Source organism: Hylobates moloch, unplaced genomic scaffold, assembly GCF_009828535.3.
Source record: "Hylobates moloch isolate HMO894 unplaced genomic scaffold, HMol_V3 SCAFFOLD_3, whole genome shotgun sequence".
In the NCBI taxonomy this organism is placed as follows: domain Eukaryota; kingdom Metazoa; phylum Chordata; class Mammalia; order Primates; family Hylobatidae; genus Hylobates; species Hylobates moloch.
In genome coordinates, this window is record NW_026652278.1 from 144,681,394 (window position 1) to 144,700,455 (window position 19,062).

The 19,062-nt window shown below is 37.8% G+C and overlaps 1 protein-coding gene across 5 annotated transcripts in view; it reads left to right on the forward strand.

The window, feature by feature from the left end:
• Positions 1-19,062, forward strand: part of TMEM131L (transmembrane 131 like) — a 171,350-nt gene that overhangs the window by 111,553 nt on the left and 40,735 nt on the right. For 4 of the 5 annotated variants that reach the window (XM_032148459.2, XM_032148470.2, XM_058436836.1 and 1 more), the window contains exons 8-20: positions 3,293-3,370; positions 3,896-4,049; positions 5,659-5,717; positions 6,033-6,141; positions 7,302-7,398; positions 7,920-8,073; positions 8,672-8,842; positions 10,382-10,451; positions 11,511-11,628; positions 13,674-13,815; positions 15,092-15,201; positions 16,408-16,480; positions 18,863-18,990. In XM_032148459.2, the coding sequence (XP_032004350.1) occupies positions 3,293-3,370; positions 3,896-4,049; positions 5,659-5,717; positions 6,033-6,141; positions 7,302-7,398; positions 7,920-8,073; positions 8,672-8,842; positions 10,382-10,451; positions 11,511-11,628; positions 13,674-13,815; positions 15,092-15,201; positions 16,408-16,480; positions 18,863-18,990 (1,463 nt within the window). The remainder of the gene's footprint in view (positions 1-3,292; positions 3,371-3,895; positions 4,050-5,658; positions 5,718-6,032; positions 6,142-7,301; positions 7,399-7,919; positions 8,074-8,671; positions 8,843-10,381; positions 10,452-11,510; positions 11,629-13,673; positions 13,816-15,091; positions 15,202-16,407; positions 16,481-18,862; positions 18,991-19,062) is intronic. The other variant, XM_032148462.2, reaches the window with a different exon arrangement.

A 19,062-nucleotide genomic window follows, 5' to 3' on the forward strand; every position in this document is an offset into this window, starting at 1 on the left:
TGCTATCGTAGCACGAAGGCAGTAGCAGACAGTCCATAAAGGAACGGGTATGGCTGTCTTCCAGTAAAACTTTGCTTACAAAAACAAGCAGCAAACTGGATTTAACCTCTGGGCATAGTTTGCCAACCCCCGATGTCTGGGGTATTAAGAAAGAGGAGAAGTGAGTGGGTTTAAGGGCTCATGAAGGAGGTACAATCAGTATGACTTGGTTATGGATTTGTTTGAGGAAAGTATGAGAAGCTGAAGTGCAAGTGGTTTTCAGGTTTCCGGCTTAAACAACTGGATAATGATAGGGTTGATGAATAATGGTGCTAAGATGAGGGACACAGCAAAGGTGGCCAGCTTGGGGTGTGTGAGGATTCAGGTGGATGCCCAGTCACTGGTTGGACATATAGGTATGGAGAGGACTAAGCTGGAGGAATTGATGTGGGAGGGTTCAGCATGCCAACAAGCTCCCCTTGGGAGAGAGTGAAGAGGGCATAGGCGGCATCCAGCATAACTCAGTGTCTGATGGTTAAAGGAGCAACAGCTGGCAGAGGAACCAGAGAGAAAGAAAAACTGAGAGAGACAAGTGGTTCAGGCTGTAACAGGACAGGGAGCTGGTGGCAGCAGGGAGAGTGGTGAACAAAAGGAGAAGTTTCTGTTAGATTTGGCCACGTGAGGATCATTTGTAACCTTGGTTAAAGTAGCTTCAGAGCTGGGCATGGTAGTGCACGGTTGTAGTCCTAGCTACTCAGGAGGCTGAGGTGGGAGGATCGCTTGAGGCCAGGAGTTTGAGGCTGCATTGCACTATGATTGTGCCTGTGAATTGCCACTGTGCTTCAACCTGGGCAGTATAACAAGTATTTTATTTTTTTTTTGAGATGGAGTTTCACTCTTGTCACCCAGGCTGGAGTGCAATGGCACGATCTCAGCTCACTGAAACCTCCACCTCCTGGGTTCAAGTGATTCTCCTGCCTCAGCCTCCCAAGTAGCTGGGACTACAGGTGTGCACCACTATGCCCAGCTAGTCTCGCTCTGTCGCCCAGGCTGGAGTGCAGTGGCGTGATCTCGGCTCACTGCAAGCTCTGCCTCTCGGGTTTGTGCCATTCTCCTGCCTCAGCCTCCCGAGTAGCTGGGACTACAGGCGCCCGCCACCACGCCCGGCTAATTTTTTGTATTTTTAGTAGATACAGGGTTTCACCATGTTATCCAGGATGGTCTTGATCTCATGACTCCGTGATCCGCCTGCCTCAGCCTCCCAAAGTGCTGGGATTACAGGCGTGAGCCACAATGCCTGGCCATTTTTTTTGTATTTTTAGTAGAGACGGGGTTTCACCATTTTGGCCAGGCTAGTCTCGAACTGCTGACTTCAGATGATCCACCCACCTCAGCCTCCCAAAGTGCTGGGATTACAGGCATGAGCCACTGCACCCAGCCTAACAAGTCTCTTTTAATTTTAAAAATAAATTTAAAAAATTAAAAATCAGTTTCAGAAAGTGGGCTTTTTCTGTTTGATGTTGGGATTTGTTCATAGACAAATTTAAAAATCTAGTTCTTCAGGCTGGTGTATTGGTGCACATCTGTAATCCTAGCACTTTGGGAGGCTGAGGTGGGTGGATTGCTTGAGCCCAGGAGTTCAAAACCAGCCTGGGCAATATGGTGAAGCTCCGTCTCTATAAAAAATACACAAATTAGCCATGGGTGGTGATGTGCGCCTATAGTCCCAGCTACTTGGGAGGCTGAGGTGGGAAGTTGGCTTGAGCCTGGGAGGTGGAGGTTGCATGAGCCGAGATTGCACTGCTCGACTCCAGCCTGGGCAACAGAGTGAGACCCTGTCTCAAAAAACAAAACAAAAAAATCTAGTTTAAGATTTTAGATTCATTTTACAAATCATATTATTCTATTTAAGAATACTAGCAGATATGAACAATGATTTCTTTAAAAGAGTGTTTAATGTTTGGTCCCATTTACAAACTTAATTAAACTCCTTAAATATTTTTACTGCATTAAAAATATATTTTATTCTTTTTCTTAAAAAAAGATAAAAAGAGTCACGGCTCACTACAGCCTTGACCTCCTGGGCTCAATCAATCCTCCCACCTCAGCCTTCCTAGTAGCTGGGACTACAAGCGCACATCACCAGTCCTGGCTAATTTTGGTATTTTTTCTAGTAGAGACGGGGTTTTGCCATGTCGCCTAGCTGGTCTCCAACTCCTGGGCTCCAGTGATCCACGGCCTTGGCCTCCCAAAGTGCCGGGATTACGGATGTGAACCAATAATGTGCCTGACTTATTCTTTTTTTCTGTATTTTAATTGCCTGAATGACAATTGAAGTAGTTTAAAATGTATTCTTATATAATGTACTTGGGTAAGTTTTATAAATCTAACAAACATAATTGTAGTGATTCTTCTTAGTAACGCATCTTTCCTGGGTTTTTTAATAGGTACTCATTATTAAGCCAGCCTAGGCTTTGGAGAATGCCTTCTTACCTTGCCAAGATTTGATGTTAGGACTGTGGCTCCCGGATGGAGTACCTTTTTGGAATCACTATGCCAGAGACATGAAACTTAATGAAAGAGGAAGTCTCATAGCCCATGTCTTTTAGATTCACATACTGCACTAAGTAACTTTTTGCTGTATTCACATGCCTGTAGCCGCCCCCCCCCCAACCCAAGATTGTATCCCTTGATTGGATTTTCCATTTTCCTTTTCTTAAATATGCGTTGACCTCATCCCAGGGGCTGTTAAGATCTTTAAATTTGACAGAGTCTTTCATTCTTTTTATATACTTTTGTCTCTTTCATCCATAGCTCTTCCCTGTTAAAAATGATAGTCAATTGAATTTTGGACATCTTTTTTTTTTTTTTTTTGGTCTAACTTGAGGGTCATGGTTTCTAGGTCATTGTACTGATGGAAGGCACAGTTAGAATTTTGTTACTTTGTAAACCTACTTTAAAATAACAATAGACTCCTGTGTTTAAATAACATTTTCAACAAACATTAGAAACACCAAACTCCAGTGTTCCTGTATATATTTAGAACATACTCACCTGCTTATAGGTGTAATAAGGAATTTTCATGTTGCCCGAGGGAGAACTTATGATTTTCATTAGAATGTAAGTTCAGTGACAGTCCTGAGAACAGATTTCTCTGTTTAGCTTACTGTTGTATATCCACTAAAAAGAATAATGCCCAGCATTTAGCAGATACTCAAATATTTATTGAATAAGTGAAAAAGTATAGTTTCTGAATACGTGTGAGATTGAGCCTTTTACTTAAAGTTCTTTTCCTCCTTTTTTCTTCTTTTAGGCAGAAACCACTAATACTAGCCTCTTGCAGGTGCAACTGGAATGCAGTTTACATAATAAAGTGTGTCAGCAATTAAAGGTAAAATAAAATATGTATTGTTTTCTCTCTGCTTTCCTTCCTGCCTCTTTGCTTAAAAATAAAACACAAGGCTGGGCGCTGTGGCTCATGCCTGTAATCCCAGCACTTTGGGAGGCCAAGGCGAGTGGATCACGAGGTCAGGAGATTGAGACCATCCTGGCTAACATGGTGAAACCCTGTCTCTACTAAAAATACAAAAAAATTAGCTGGGCGTGCTGGCGGGTGCCTGTAGTCCCAGCTACTCAGGAGGCTGAGGCAGGAGAATGCGTGAACCTGGGAGGCGGAGCTTGCAGTGAGCCAAGATCGCGCCACTGCACTCCAGCCTGGGTGACAGAGTGAGACTCTGTCTCAAAATAAAATAAAATAAAATAAAATAAAATAAAATAAAATAAAACACAAAACAGCATATTCTGTTCTCACACACGTGTCATTATGTTAAATGCTTTTCCTTTCCTCCATAGTTTGAAACCACAAAGTTGAGATGATTTTTGTTTTTTCCTTTTTTCCTCCTTCCTCCAATTGCAGAGTTGTTATCTGGAATCTGATGATGTTTTGCGTCTACAAATGAGCATAATGGTAACAATGGAAAACTATTCGAAAGAATTTGAAGAAAACACACAAGATTTGTTAGATCATCTCTCTATTGTTTACGTAGCTACAGATGAATCTGAGACCTCAGGTAAGGTGGAATGTTTAAAAATTTTCATTATATTTTCATCAGTCTGCATCATCATTCTATAACATTTATGAATAGATTGTATCATAGCAAACCAAGACAAATAGCATTTGCTTTAATTATTAAGCAATTGTAATAGTAACTGGTTCTCAACCTACAACTGCTAAGAAGGCTGTTTTATTTTGGGGAGAAGTGACAACTGCAAACTCTTCTGAGTTTCCTTAGGAATAATTTTTCTTGATGTTTGGAGACAGTAAGCAAATTAAATGGGCATGACAGTTTAATATAAATACTTACAAAGTATTTGAAGTCTTGGGTTTCTTGTTCCACTTGTAATGATTTGCCTAATCTCATTTAACCACATCATGCTGTTTTGTATTTTAAATAGCTAATAGATTGTGGTTGTTCCTGGATGCTTGACAAGTTAGGTAGAATTTTAGTGTTCAGTTTTATGAATTTTATCTTTGGAAATGTGTGTCCTACTTATCAGAAATAAATGCGTTCATCTGTTTAGCTTCCTAAGAACTTTTTTCGGAGACACATTCTGTGATCCATGAAATTCGTAATGTAGGGTATACTAGTATCTTTTGGTTATCAAGACTCTTCTGAATGTGACTGTATATATGTATTAGTATTCAAGGAAAGTATGGTTTTTATTCTTTGTTTTTTGTTTGTTTTTTGGTTTTGTTTCTGTTTTTGTTTTTTTTTTAGACAGGATTTTGCTCTGTAGCCCAGGTGGGAGCACAGAGATGTGATCTCGGCTCACTGCAACCTCAGCCTCCTGTGCTCAAGCGATCCTGCCACCTTGGCCTCACAAGTAGCTGGGACCACAGCGCACACCACTATGCCTGGCTAATTTAAACTTTTTTTTTTTTTTTTTTTTTTGTAGAGACAGGGTCTCCCTATGTTGCTCAGGATGGTCTTGAACTCCTGGGCTCAAGCATTTCTCCCTGCTTGGCCTCCCAAAGTGCTGGGATTGCAAGCATGAGCCACCGTGCTGTGCCTTGGCAGTCTTAATTGATTAAACAGCCTTTACCTTTCAGTCTTCAGAGCTGGCTGTGGTGGTGCTGGATCAGCAGGAGAGCTCTCCTATCCTCAGTGCTTGGTGATTCTCATAGTGGCCAGGTGAACATCTATGAGGGGCAGATCTCTGACCCATGGGGACCATTTCTGTTGGTGAGGGCTAAAAGGAAGCCTGAAACCTGAGATCTCAGGATTTTCTTCTTTCCAAATGTGGTTATCCAAATGAGGAAATGAGGAGCTTTCTAATCAACAGGAGAACATAGCTTTATTTGAAGTCATCCAGTTGGTTAGTTTCATTCAGAAGAGCATTGTATGACCCTAAACTCAGAATTTTGCTCCTGGTAGTTCCTCATCATTTAGAGGGCTTAGGTTGGTAGGCATTTTTATAAGGATCTTTTTTCTTGTGATTAAAAAAGGAAAAAGAAAACACCTCCTAGTTTTGATTTCAGTTTTGAGAAACAAGTTACCATTTTTTATAGAAATGTGTAATGTGATATTTTAATGACTATATGAAGGTGTGAGAATGAGATGGCTCTGTTTTAATCTCTGATTAAATACTCTGCTTTAATACTCTGATTCTTTTGGACAGATGATTCAGCAGTAAATATGTATATATTACATTCAGGAAACAGCCTTATATGGATACAGGTAATTGTAAATGCTTACCTAAAGCAAATTTTAAAATTGCAAGTGTGCATTTAATTGTAGAATATGAGGGTTTTTCAGGAACAGAGACAGAAGCACTATCTCTATTCTCTTTTGCTTTGATTTAAGCCCATTTGCCCTTGCTTGAACCTCTGTTTGTATGAAGATTGTCAGCATCCCCTCCATATGGTTATGGCACAGATGCTGAGCAGTTGCTATGTGTGGCTGGTCTGTGCTATTTGTTCTAACAGTTGATTCAAACTGGATAAATACTCTCCCAGCTGAGAGTAGTCACACGGGACTTTTCTTTTATTTCAGGATATACGCCATTTCTCACAGAGAGATGCTCTGTCTCTGCAGTTTGAACCAGTGCTACTACCTACTTCTACAACAAACTTTACAAAAATTGCTTCTTTTACCTGCAAAGGTACAGATTTTTAAACAGATTGTCATTTGACTTTTGTTATCTAGTTGTCATGATGGCAACTCTTTCTATAACTACAGATTAGGCATGGTTTCAAAAAAGTGAAGGGAGTGTGTTTGATTTCAAGAAGTCCCAGCCTTAATAGTTCTAAGATAGTATGATGTAGAAACTATTGTTGATGCCACTTTTATTCTGCCACATACGTAGGATTTTGAGTTTAAAGCTTAATATTCTGTGTTGATAACAATTAGGAAGGAAAGCACTGTTAGGTGTTTGACAGGAGTCTATGCAGGCTGTTTTCGAGGGAAAATTGGCAAATCTCTGAAAATTTAAAATGCACATATATACTCTTTGATCCTTAATTCTAGTTTTAAGAGTTTATCCTCCAGATATGTATGTATTCAAAACTGTACCTATAGAAAGTGTGTGTTAGGACAGAAGAGCCGATCATCTGTGTTCAGATGTGAGAAAGTGTTCAGAAACATGCATGGACAGTGATGCTAGCAGTGTGTGTACATTTAATTTTTTTAGAGGATATCTGTATACTTATACATGCACAGAACACCTGGAAGTATGTTGGAGAAACTGCTAACAGCTGCCTCCTCTAAGATAATTGGGAGTCAGGGTGAAGAAAGGTAGACTTTGTTTTCACATTTTTTTGTTAGTGTTTGAATTTTAAAAAATCATATATATAATTTTAAAAAAGTTGGTTGATGGCATCAGAGAGTTAAGAATTGAACACAAGCGACTCAGTATTATAACCTAAATCAAGGAGAGCTTAAAAGTATTATTTTGATCAATCAGCAGTGCGTTCAAATGCAGCCCACTTTCTGCTGGTCAGCTCCCTTTTGCTCTTTAGGTTTTATTCCTTTCTTGCTCGTGCCTCCACACATTCCCCCTTACTCTGCCAAGTGAGCTTCGTGTTTCACTTTTGTCATTTCTGGTAGAGAAGTTGGTTTTTAAAAGTATGGGCTTCTGGATAATTGGCAACAAAGAAGATGACAGGAAAATTTGAGAAAGTGGTTACCTTTTATGTCTGATTCACTATTTTAATGGAGACAGAAAAGTGAATAAAAATTTATAAATAAGACATATATCTTTTGTTCAGGCTTAATGAAAGAAAAGGTACTTAAGCTTCACGTTCATTTCTTTATACCACAAAGCAGCTACATCATGTGACAGTGGAATTATAGAAGATGTGAAGAAAACAACACACACTCCAACACTAAAAGCATGCCTCTTCTCTTCTGTGGCTCAGGGGTAGGTTACTTCCACTTTCCCTGAAATGTTATGTTGTTGTTGTTGTTTTCCCCTCTAGAAATGGTTTAAAAATATAGGGATATGACTTGTATGATTCTCTCTCTCTGGCCTTGCCTCCCCTTGCCTTAGCATTGCTAACAGGCAGTGAAAAGGATATTAACTGAATGGGGAAAAGGAAGGGAAATAATTCAGTTTATGAAATAGGTTCAGCGTCAGGCATCCAGATGTGTGAAAAGAGTACATATTCACATGGTGTTTCTGAGTTGACTTCAGGTTCTGGTTTGGTCCTGGCGGCCTCTGTGAGCTGTGCTGGCCACAGCCTGGTTGCTTCCCCTCTGGCTTCCAGTTGCTCCCTATGTGAGCCAGAAGGTTAAAGGAAGCGATTGCCGAGGTGGTCTCTGGCGCTAGCTTTCATTTAGTAACGTTTTATGATGCTCCTGTTTTTGCAGTTAGAGGCTCATAAGAGGGCTGACTGTTGTCCCACACTCAGGCCTGATAGCATGCATGTCGTCTGTTCACAGGTATTTTAGAATGGACTCTTCTGCAACCCAGTTTCACATAGAGACTCATGAGAACACATCAGGACTTTGGTCAATATGGTACCGCAACCATTTTGACCGTAGTGTTGTATTAAATGATGTGTTTCTTTCCAAGGAGACCAAGCACATGTTAAAGGTACATATAGTATTTTTTCCCCAAGTTTTAGCTTATTTTAAGCTTTGTTTAAGGTCAGATGCTGTGAAATTATTTCTATAAAATAATAAAAAATATTCCAAATGCTATGAAATTATTATTTATATAAAGTTTTATGATTTTTAAAACATGTATTTTTCTTTTAACATTTTCAGAATTACTTTTAGGAGACTTCTCTTTCTCTCATTTTAAAAAACTATTTTTAAAAGAGCTCAAAGGGACCAGGATATAGCCTTTCAAAATTATTTGCTCTGACCATTATTCAAAAAGATTATGTATATGTATTGTTCTAAAAAAGATTAGTAAAAATGAGCCTGGTTCATGATAAACTAGTAGGTTTTTTGCAAAATATCACTTACTGAAATTTCAAGATCACTTTTGTGAAATTTAAAACAGTGTCATCTTAAGCATTATTTGTAACCTATCATTTCTATAAAAATATTGCAACTTTTGATCTGGAAATAACTGAGTAAAATCATACTTTCTGAAGTATAGAAGAATGTTAGCATCATACTTTATAATGATTTTAATCATAATTAGTGTTAGGAAAAGTAATTTCTCTTGCTTCTTTTCTTTTTAGATTCTGAATTTCACTGGCCCTTTATTTCTACCTCCAGGCTGTTGGAATATATTTTCTTTGAAACTTGCTGTTAAAGACATTGCCATAAATCTATTCACCAATGTATTTTTGACTACAAACATAGGTGCCATTTTTGCAATACCTCTACAGATTTATTCAGCACCAACCAAGGTATTTTCTACAATACTATATGTGTGTTACAGTTTTCTTAATTACTGTTGCTTTTTATTAACCTTTAGTGCTTGAGTTTTATTAACTGGGTTAAGCTCATGTTCTTTAAGGCTAAGAAACTGAAGGGTATTACCAGGCCAATCTTGGATGATAAATTGTTCAGACATAGAAATCTTTATTTGGAAAGAGTTTTCTTTTTTATAAAGTAATTTGAAGTTCTTGAATGAAATAAGGCATGACCAATAGGTTAATAGATGTCATTTTCATTTATTTCCAAAATTTGTAGAGCAACGAGTATGTGTCTGCTGTAGAAAACACAGGTTGGCTTTTAGTACATACTTGCAATGACTTAATAAATTAAATTGTTAAATGCTTTATTTGGATCTCTTCTAAGTGACTCTTAGTTGCTCGTAATCCTTGAATTTCCTTAGTGGGCCGAGTATAAAGCCTGAAAAGATTTACCATTAAGAAAATGTTTTCTAAAATCTGGGTAAATTATATTTAATTTAGATCGTCTTAAATATGTCTCTTTTTTTCTTTAATATTTATTTCTTTTCATTTGGTTATTATTTTTGCTTCTTTTTTCTCCAAGCTATTTTGTATAACTCTGGGTTCTGATTTTTCTATGCAACATTCATGCAACCATCTTTATTTTTTTTCTCACTTATAGTGTGGATCTTTCATAGTTAGAAATGCCTCATGCTAACTAGCTGTAAGCGTGCAGATAGGAATTCTAAAATTAAACAATGTAAGGTTAATTCCATTTATCCATATTTTGAGCAGGGGTGGTTTCTTAGAAATTTTTTTTCTATTCAAGAGATGCATATCAGCAGAGTGTGGGAGGAGCAGGCAGGTTTCAGGTATACCTGTAGGAAATGGGAAATTAAATGTCCTGAATAGCTAGGAGTTGTTACAGATTGGCATACTGTTTCCCAGAGGATTAGAATTCAGTTACAAAAAAAACAAAACTTCTGACCACTGAGAGTGTCCTGAGACCAATTTAATCTTTTTTTTTTTTAATTTTTAATTTTTTTTTTTTACAGTTAGGGTCGCACTCTGTTGCCCAGGCTTCAGTGCAGCCATGTGATCATAATCTTTAATTCCGATGGCAGTTTGGTGTCTTGTGGGCCCAGGGGTCATTATTGTCATTGATTATTGTGCCTGCAGAATCTACTCAGTGACCCTCCTAGGGAGAGACAGTTCAGATTTCTCTGAAAATTCCTTAACAATTAGAAAGTAATTTTTTTTTTTTTTTATTATACTTTAGGGTTTTAGGGTACATGTGCAGAATGTGCAGGTTTGTTACATATGTATCCATGTGCCATGTTGATTTCCTGCACCCATTAACTCGTCATTTAGCCTTAGGTGTATCTCCTAATGCTGTCCCTCCCCCCTCCCCCCGAAAGTAATTTTTTGGCTCGTGGTTAAAGGGAAGTTCAACTGAGGTGCAGGCCAATGTCTGCTTTGAATTTTAGTGCATTAGGATTTTTATGTTTAGTGCTGTGTTTTAAGTTATTCATATATTACTTTTCAATCTAGGAAGGGAGTCTGGGTTTTGAAGTGATAGCACATTGTGGCATGCATTATTTCATGGGAAAATCAAAAGCAGGTAAGTATTTTGCCCTTAGGCTTTCTGTAGAACTCTAGTTTGGGGGATGGGAAGTAGTGAGGAAAATTAGCATTTGTCAATGCAATAATTAGTTCTATAAAGGCATCATATTCTGTAGAGAGGATGATCATTAACAGAATGACTTAAAATTCTTAAGAACCCTCCAGAAACACCTGGGGTACTGTAAATAATGCCCCTTTATTATCTAGTAGTTTGTACTTCTGCAAGGGATTTTTTTTTTTCAAATAACATTGTTTGATCATCATAGCACCCATAGGAAAAATTGAAAGATTCTGATTCTTTTATAAAAGAACTGACTAGAAGTTAGTAAAAATAACTTGGAATTGTATTTGAGGACTTAAGTTATAGGAGCGTAAACATCTTGCAGAGGGTGCTAGTTGTGATTTGAGACTGAAGGGCCTTAGTATTGATGTACAAGCTGTTTCTTGTTTTGACTTTTTTTTTGTCTTTTGATTTATAGAGATATTTAGGGAGAGTTTTAAAGTATAGATTTTTTTTTTTTTTTTAAAGATTCCCACCTCTCCTTCCTGATACCCTCCTTAGCAAGACAGAACAAATCTGTTGGTAGAATGAGGTGAATAATAGACCAGTTATAAACATGCATTTTCTCTAGGATCGGCTCCTGGTCTGTGCCCCCTTGCAAGAACTACTGTTTTCCCTCAGCACTCTAGATAGTGACCTGGAAGACTCGTTGATGATTAGCATGTGTGTGGAAGGAGTTTCGCATTTTAGATTTAAAGCTGTTAAACATGTTCCAAGTATAATTTTGTTTCAGGCTGTATTCATGAGCCATGTGTCTTTTACGTTATTACCTTTACATTCGATTTAGTTTTGTTTTATGACATGTTTGTTTAATTTGACATCATTTGCCATTGAGTTAGAGGGACTTTTAATAAATAAGCAGCAGAGACAAAGGTGGCATTTATTAACTCTACAGTCCTCTCAGTTTAAGAAGTTTAATATTCAGCCCTTGGCATTATTTACTAATCGAATTATGTTTTCTGTAAATCTAAATATGGAATCTGATCTAACTTTTAGGAAATCCTAATTGGAATGAGAGCCTTTCTCTGGATCAGTCTACCTGGAATGTGGATTCTGAACTTGCAAATAAATTGTATGAAAGATGGAAGAAATATAAAAATGGTGACATCTGCAAGTACGTCTCCACTGTCTTCTTTTTTGTTTGGTGTTGGGGAGACACTGTTAAAGTAGTCCCTCCTTACCTGTGGGGACACATTCTAAGACCCCCCCTCACCCCACCGTGGATGCCTGAAACTGTAGCAAACCCTATATACTATGCATGAATTTATTTTTCCTTCATCATAATTTCACAAATAGAAGATTCATTCTTACTGTAAATCTTAGCAGTCTCAGCATACAATTTTTTTCTGTTAAGTCGACAATGTTCACCTTTTTGGGTAAAATGAAGCACTTTTTGGCTTCTCTGGCATATCTGAATTGTCAGCATCACTCTTCTTGCACCTTAAAGCCATTATTAAGTCAAATAAGGGCTACTTGAACAAAAGCACTGTGATGCCAGGACAGTTGACCTGATGACTGAGATGGCTACTAAGTGACTAGCAGGCAGGTAGTGGATCCAGTGTGGATATGCTGGGCAGAGGGATGATTCGCATGTCCCAGACAAAATGGAGTGGGGCGGCTTGAACTTTCATCATGCTACTCAGTACTGTGTGTAATATAAAAGTTATGAATTATTTCTGGAATTTTTCACTTAATATTTTCAGACCCCGGTTGACCACAGGTAACTGAAACTTTGGAAAGCAAAACTGTGCATAAGGGCCAACGACTGCACACAGTATTTTATTGACATTACAGTCCTTAGTTTCCAGTGATTGATACTTCTCTCCAGCTTTTAATTTTGACAAATTTCAAACCTCAGAAGTTGAGGATAGTGCAGTGAATTCGCAAACATTCCTCATCTAGATTTTGTTCACCAGATGTTCACATTTTATCACTTTTGCTTTATTTCTCTCTCTATGTGTACACACACACATACACGCACAGACTTTTTGCCGAGTCATCAAAAGTGAGCTGTAGATGTCATATTTCAATTCTCAATACTTTATAAGGAAATTCTTTATTTCCTAAAGAGAATATTTTCTTATAATATATAACTATACTACCATTGCATACCCAACAAACTTGACATTCATATAATTAGATTGTTTAATATACAGTCTGTGTTAAAATTTTCCCTAGTTGATCCAGTAGTGTTCATTATAGCTGCTTTTTTCTTTATCTTTTAACCCAGAATCCATTTAAAGGCCATGCATTGCATTTGGTTGTCTTGTTTTCTTAGTTTTCTTTAGACTAGTGTTCCTACCTTTCATCATCTTTCATCATGTTGATACTTTTTAAAAGTTCAGGCCAGTTGTTCTATAAAACATTCCACACGCTGGATTTTTCTGATTGTTTCCTCAAGTTCATGTTCTGGTTCAATGTTTTTGGCAAGAATATGAGTTATCTGGTTGAACTTGTGTCTGTATTATTTCATCTCATCAGGAGGTACGTAAATGTCAGTTTGTTCCATTATTGGCATTGCTGAGTTGAGTCGCTTGGTTTAGGTGATGAGTGACAGAACTCTCCATTGTACATACCTTTTTCCTTGTGTAATTAATAAATCTGTGCTGTGATAATTTGATAAATTACCGTATAAATGCCTTGTTCCCTAAGGATGTTTTATCCCATGGTTTTGGTATCTATTGGTAATCCTTGCCAGAATCAATTGTTAGACTAATGGCTGTAAAATGCTGTTTCTGATTATTTTGTTCATTCTACATTTATTGGCAGATTTTTTTTTTCTAAAAAAGTGTTTCTCTTGCTTTTAAGCATCACTCTGATTCTTTAGTTGCAGTGTTGTACTCTCTTACCATCACTGTTATTTTTGATGATAAATTGTTCCAAATTTGGCTGGTAGGAGCCCTTCGGCTGGCTTGTGTGGCCCTTTGACATGTTCCTGTTGTTGTTCGAGTGCTTCCTTGCTTTCTAGTAAAACAGGGCCTTCTGGGATGAATCTTGTACTTTCCCATCCCCAGACCTAGAATAAACCATTTCCCCAAGAGCCCTTTTCCTTTAAGTGGGAATAGTATTTAGTGATTTCGCTAAATAACAAAATTATTAAATATTAAATTTTTAAATATCAAAATATTTTTCATAATAGTTTGTTTATCAATTAAACAGGAGGAATGTTTTGGGAACAACTCGATTTGCTCACTTGAAGAAATCCAAGGAGTCAGAATCCTTTGTTTTCTTTTTGCCTCGTTTGATCGCAGAGCCTGGCCTCGTGTTAAACTTCAGCGCAACTGCCCTTAGGAGCAGCGTGGTGAGGACAGTGTGTCTTTTCATTTCTTTGTCAGTGACTCCCCAGTGCTTGGGTTTTCAAAGTACCAGATTATGTCCACCTTGAGTTACTGTTTCAAAGCCAAAATTAAGGCGATGTCAAAAGAACTAGTTGAGCAGTAAAACTCTAAACAGACTGAAAATGCAGGAAACAAATAGACTTTGAATTGAGTGTGCCCTCCATAAATGTGTCAGTTGAGAAAGTACTCAACTGCAAACAGCAGAGAAAATCTTGACTGGCTTAATTAGGAGTCATTTTATAACAAGAAGCTCAAAAGGGAGAAGTCCAGAGTGAGTCAGGTTGTGCTCTCTGTGATGCCATCAGGGACTGAGGCTCCTCTCCCTGTCTACTGTCCATCCTTAGCGTGTTGACTTCGGTGCTTGTCTGTGCCTCTCTCGTCCAGCTCCGGTGGCAGGAAGACTGGGCAAAGGGAAGGAGGTGCCTCCAGCAGACTTCCATTTATGTCTCATAAGTCTCATGGCTAAGAACTCTATACCACACGTGACATGAATTACAATGTATGACGTATCAGGTGCTCATAGATTTTCTTAGGGATGACATCCTCAGGCTGTTTTTTAACTTTTTATTTTTAAATGATTTCAACTTAGAGAAAAGTTTCAAGAGTAGTGTATCAGGAGCTCCCAAAAAGAAAATCAGGAGCTTGCAAAAAGAGAAGAATCTTTTTGCAAAGATTCATCAATTTTTAATGTTTGCCACACTTGCTTGAACATTCTCTTTCTGCATACATGTATCTTTGTGAGCCATCTGAGTGTCAGACGTTACACCCTCTACCTCTTTCAGTGTGAATTATTTAAGAACGAGGGCTTTTTTCTGAACCATAGTATAATGATCAAAATCAGAAAATGCAACAATCATGATGCTGTTATTTAATCTACAGTAAATATATACAGTATATATGTATCTATACTACATATATACAGTATATGTAGATCAAATGTTTTCAGATATCCCACTGTCATACTTTCCAGCATTTTTTTTTTCTGGTTCAGAATCCAGTCCAGGATTTCTCATTTCATTGGCAGGTCTTTTTAGTCTCCTTTAATCTTCCCCAGCCGTTCTTTGCCTTTTATGACATAGATATTTTTGAAGCGTGCTGCCCATTTATTTCCTATGATGTTTCTTGATTGGAGTTAACGTGATGTCTCCTCATGATCAGGTTATGCTTTTTTGGCCAGAATATCTCAGGAGGGATGCTGTGTCCCTCTTGGGGTTTTAACTTTTCTTTCCTCACATCTAGGTCAAGTACTTTGTGGTGCAGAACCCATCCTCTTGGCCGGTCTCCTTGCAGCTCCTGCCTCTCTCTTTGTACCCTAAACCCGAAGCCCTAGTGCACCTGCTCCACAGATGGTATGAAGACTTTTTTTCTGAGAGGCAGTTTGGGAAGTACTGGGAAGACTTAGAATTACTTAATGTCCTACACTTTTTCAACCAGGACCTGTGTGTGGATGTGGACACAGTATTAACCCATTAGCTCATGGACCTTGGGCATCCTGCCCCTTGGTACATGTGATTTGATGGAACTACCTGGCTCTGTGTGTTATGTGGCATCTTCAGTGTTAGTATGCGAAGTCCACTAAGCAACAGAACATCCTTTTCTTTAGCTAGGGAACCTTTATCATGATGTTTTTTCACATATACTCCTAACATTTAGACTCACAATCATGGTGATTTCTGGGCAGCATAAGTAAGTTTAGTGTTTTAGTCCAATTGGCCCTCCATATCTGCAGGGGAATTAGTCGCAGGACCCCCTCTGATACTAAAATCTCAAGGATGTTCAAGTACTTTAAAACCATTGATGGAAAAATTGGCCCTCCTTATTTGAGGGTTCTCCACCTGTGGTTGGTTGAACCTGCAGGTATGGAACCTGCACATGTAAAGGGCTGAATGTATATTCTTGTCTAGCATTAAACAGGAAGAGATGATAATTAGTTCATGTCTGTTATATCTTATTTTTACACAATCACAGTTTTACTTAGAATGTTTCCAGCTTCTCGTTTAGTAAGAGCCACCCTTATCCCAGGGTTTCTCAGCTTTCGCAGTATTGATATTTTGGACCAGGTGATTCTACCATTCTGTTTGGTGGGGGTGGGAGGGGCCATCTTGTGTGTTGAAGGATGTTTAGTAGCATTCCTGGCTTCTACCCACTAGATGCCAGTAGGACCTCCCCAGCTGTGACAACCAAAAATGTCTCCAGACGTTGCCCAGTGTATCCCGTGGGATAAAATTGCCTTTGGTTGAGAGTCACTTTTTTTTTCCAAAAAATTGCTTTATATTTAGAGCTTCTGTCACCATATGCTTCCTTATATCCTGTGATGCCAAAGTCATTTATTTAACAATATTTATGGATCACTGACATTATGGCAGATACGGGTGTGGGAATGTGGGATGGAGCTGGGACACAGTGGTGACAGGATGGGATGAATTTTGTGTGTATGTGTTTGCACAAACACATACTCACCTATGTATAAATGTACATATGTGCACACACTTATTAAATCTTTCTTTACTGGCAGATGTGAGTGCTGTTTTAAACATTCGCTTTTTTCCTTGTAGGTTTGGCACTGATATGCAGATGATTAATTTCACAACTGGTGAATTCCAGCTCACCAAAGCTTGCCCTTACCTGGTAGGATGTTATCCTAAAACAGAAAAAAGAATGCCGACAAACTAGACACATGAGCATATGGGCCTCATTGATTTATGTTTAAAATGTCTTTTACGTACTATATATGGCTCTTTTATTTTGATTCTCTAGGCATTAACAATACATAGCAGGTTTTTCCAGTTAACTAGTGCAGTAGGAGCTGGGTTTATGTTAGCTCTAAATCATTTTAATTTGATGATTTAGAATCATGTGAGTAAAGAAATAACAGTTTAACAGAGCTTTGTAGAAAACCATGAAACTTGAGACCCCAGAATTTATAATTCTCTTAAGATTCCTTGGCCCTCAAATTCTTTTTTAGGGCAAGATAAGGAAAAACAAATACATTTAAAAAAATCTTCTCTTACTAAACTGTGTTCCTGTTTTTAGCAAGTCACCCAATTTTTGTGATGTTTACCTTATCTATAAAAAAGGACTACTCTAAAATTCTTAAGCCTGTGGGCAATCATGAGGTCTTGCCCAAATACTTCGGAGTAGGAGTAAACATGTCATATGGTGAAGATGCTATTTGCCTGGGGACTTGACAGCCTTACTTCTCAGTTTCCACTCAGTCATTCCATGGCTATTCGTATACAGCTGAATGTTGGCCTTACAGGTATTCTGTGTTTGAGATCAGTTCAAAAGTGGAGCATCTGTTGACAAAAAATACATACATACACATGTAAACTCACATATGCAGATAACTCCATTTTTACTACACTATATTTAAGCGCCTTGGGTACTTTCTTCTTTCTTTATCTTTATCCCTCCAAAAATATACTGTTGGCTCTAGATTACTTTCAATAACAGAAGGAGGAAGACCACAGATAACCCATTACCACAGACTCTCCTTTCTTTTCTTAAGTGTTGTGGCAGCATTGGGCGAGGGTTGGGGGGAGTGGTGACGCCTTGCACCCAGGTGTGGTCTTATTCTTGTTAGTGAGGCTGCCCCTCTCTCTCCCTCTCATTTTCTCCACCAGAAGGTCTTCAAGGCTATTCAAGATAATTAGTCCAAAATGCTAAATGATATCTTGCCTCACTGGTATTGAATCATGTATAGCTTGAAATTCCAAAAATAATACCCATTTATTTTAAATCTAAATATTCTATTTAGATGTGAACAAATGATGCAACTCATTTGGAAAAAGTTTTTATCTATGACTGAATATTTTTCCCAAGAAATATTATACATTTTGGGATAAGAGAAATTATTACTATTGTTAATTAATTACATTGACAAAAAGAATAGTTAATATCAGCGCCTTGAAAACACTGAGTTAAAATTTAACTCAAAATTGTTATTAGAATTCTTCATCATGTAAAGAAAGGCTTCCTGCATTTTAATTTTGCTGATTTGGTTTTAGAAATATAGTTCCTTGGGTTAAGAGCATTGGAATTTTTTATATACCCTAAAAATGTCAGTGCCTGGCATATAAGAACCATTTAATAGAGGTACTGTTTTTACTATAAGTTTAACACAGAAGTCAGCAGCTTTTAAATTCAGTATTCATATTATGTGTGTAAAGCAGGGTTTCTTCCTTCATGGAGTTTATAATTCTAATAAAAATGAATCAAATAATCAAATACTATTACTATTCTTTTTTCAGATGGCATGGGTAACACTAGCAATAACTGAAAGATAAAAGTTAAAAACAAAGTGAAATAATATTCTTCAGGATTATATATTAGCTTTAAGAAATTGTGCATTGCATTGTTTTTAGTGAGATGGAGCTAGAAAAAGCAGTGGAAAGAGGGAAAGTCCACTTACCAAAAAGATAAAAAGAATTAGACGTTGGATACTAAACTTAGAGCACAAGTTTTATGCCAAAAAAAAAAAAAAAAGACATCTTGGAGAAAGTAGAGGAAGATGTGAATAAAGAAAGATCTTTCTTCTGACTGGAGATACTAAATATAATAAAGATGATTTCTATATAAACTTAAATTCAGTATAAAGAATTTATATAAAGAGATCTTTGGGTTGTCCAATGGTGAGTGAGTGGTCTTGTCAGATTGCTCTAGCATTCAAGCAGAGGCTGTTGGGTCTGTTTTCTGATTGATGTTTTATATTCAAAGCATCTTTGTGTAGAAAGCTTCTGGCCCCAACTTCCATTCAAACTAGGAAGCAAATCCCCTCTCCAGCATCTGTGTCAGGTTGTCTTGTAGTCTCTGCCTATATTTCTTAGCTATGGCTCAGAAGCTGTTTATTGGAGTGAACTCTCAGGATAAGCAAGTTCAAACAGGTTGATTAGGATGATCAAATCTGGACATTAAAAGAAAAGCAATCATGTTTAAACTCTAGGATGCACTTAATGACAATGGAAGCTTGCTTTCTAGGAGTATGACATTGTTTAATTTGTTAATTTGCAGGGTATGCATTCTGAGGAATCCAGGTTTGGCATCCTCCACTTACATCTGCAGCCTTTGGAAATGAAAAGAGTTGGTGTAGTTTTCACACCCGCTGACTATGGAAAAGTTACCTCACTCATACTAATCCGGTAGGTGTGTTCCTGTTGTAGAATCTGTTTCTTTCTCGCTGACTCGTCTGTGTAAATCTCTTTAGCTGATAG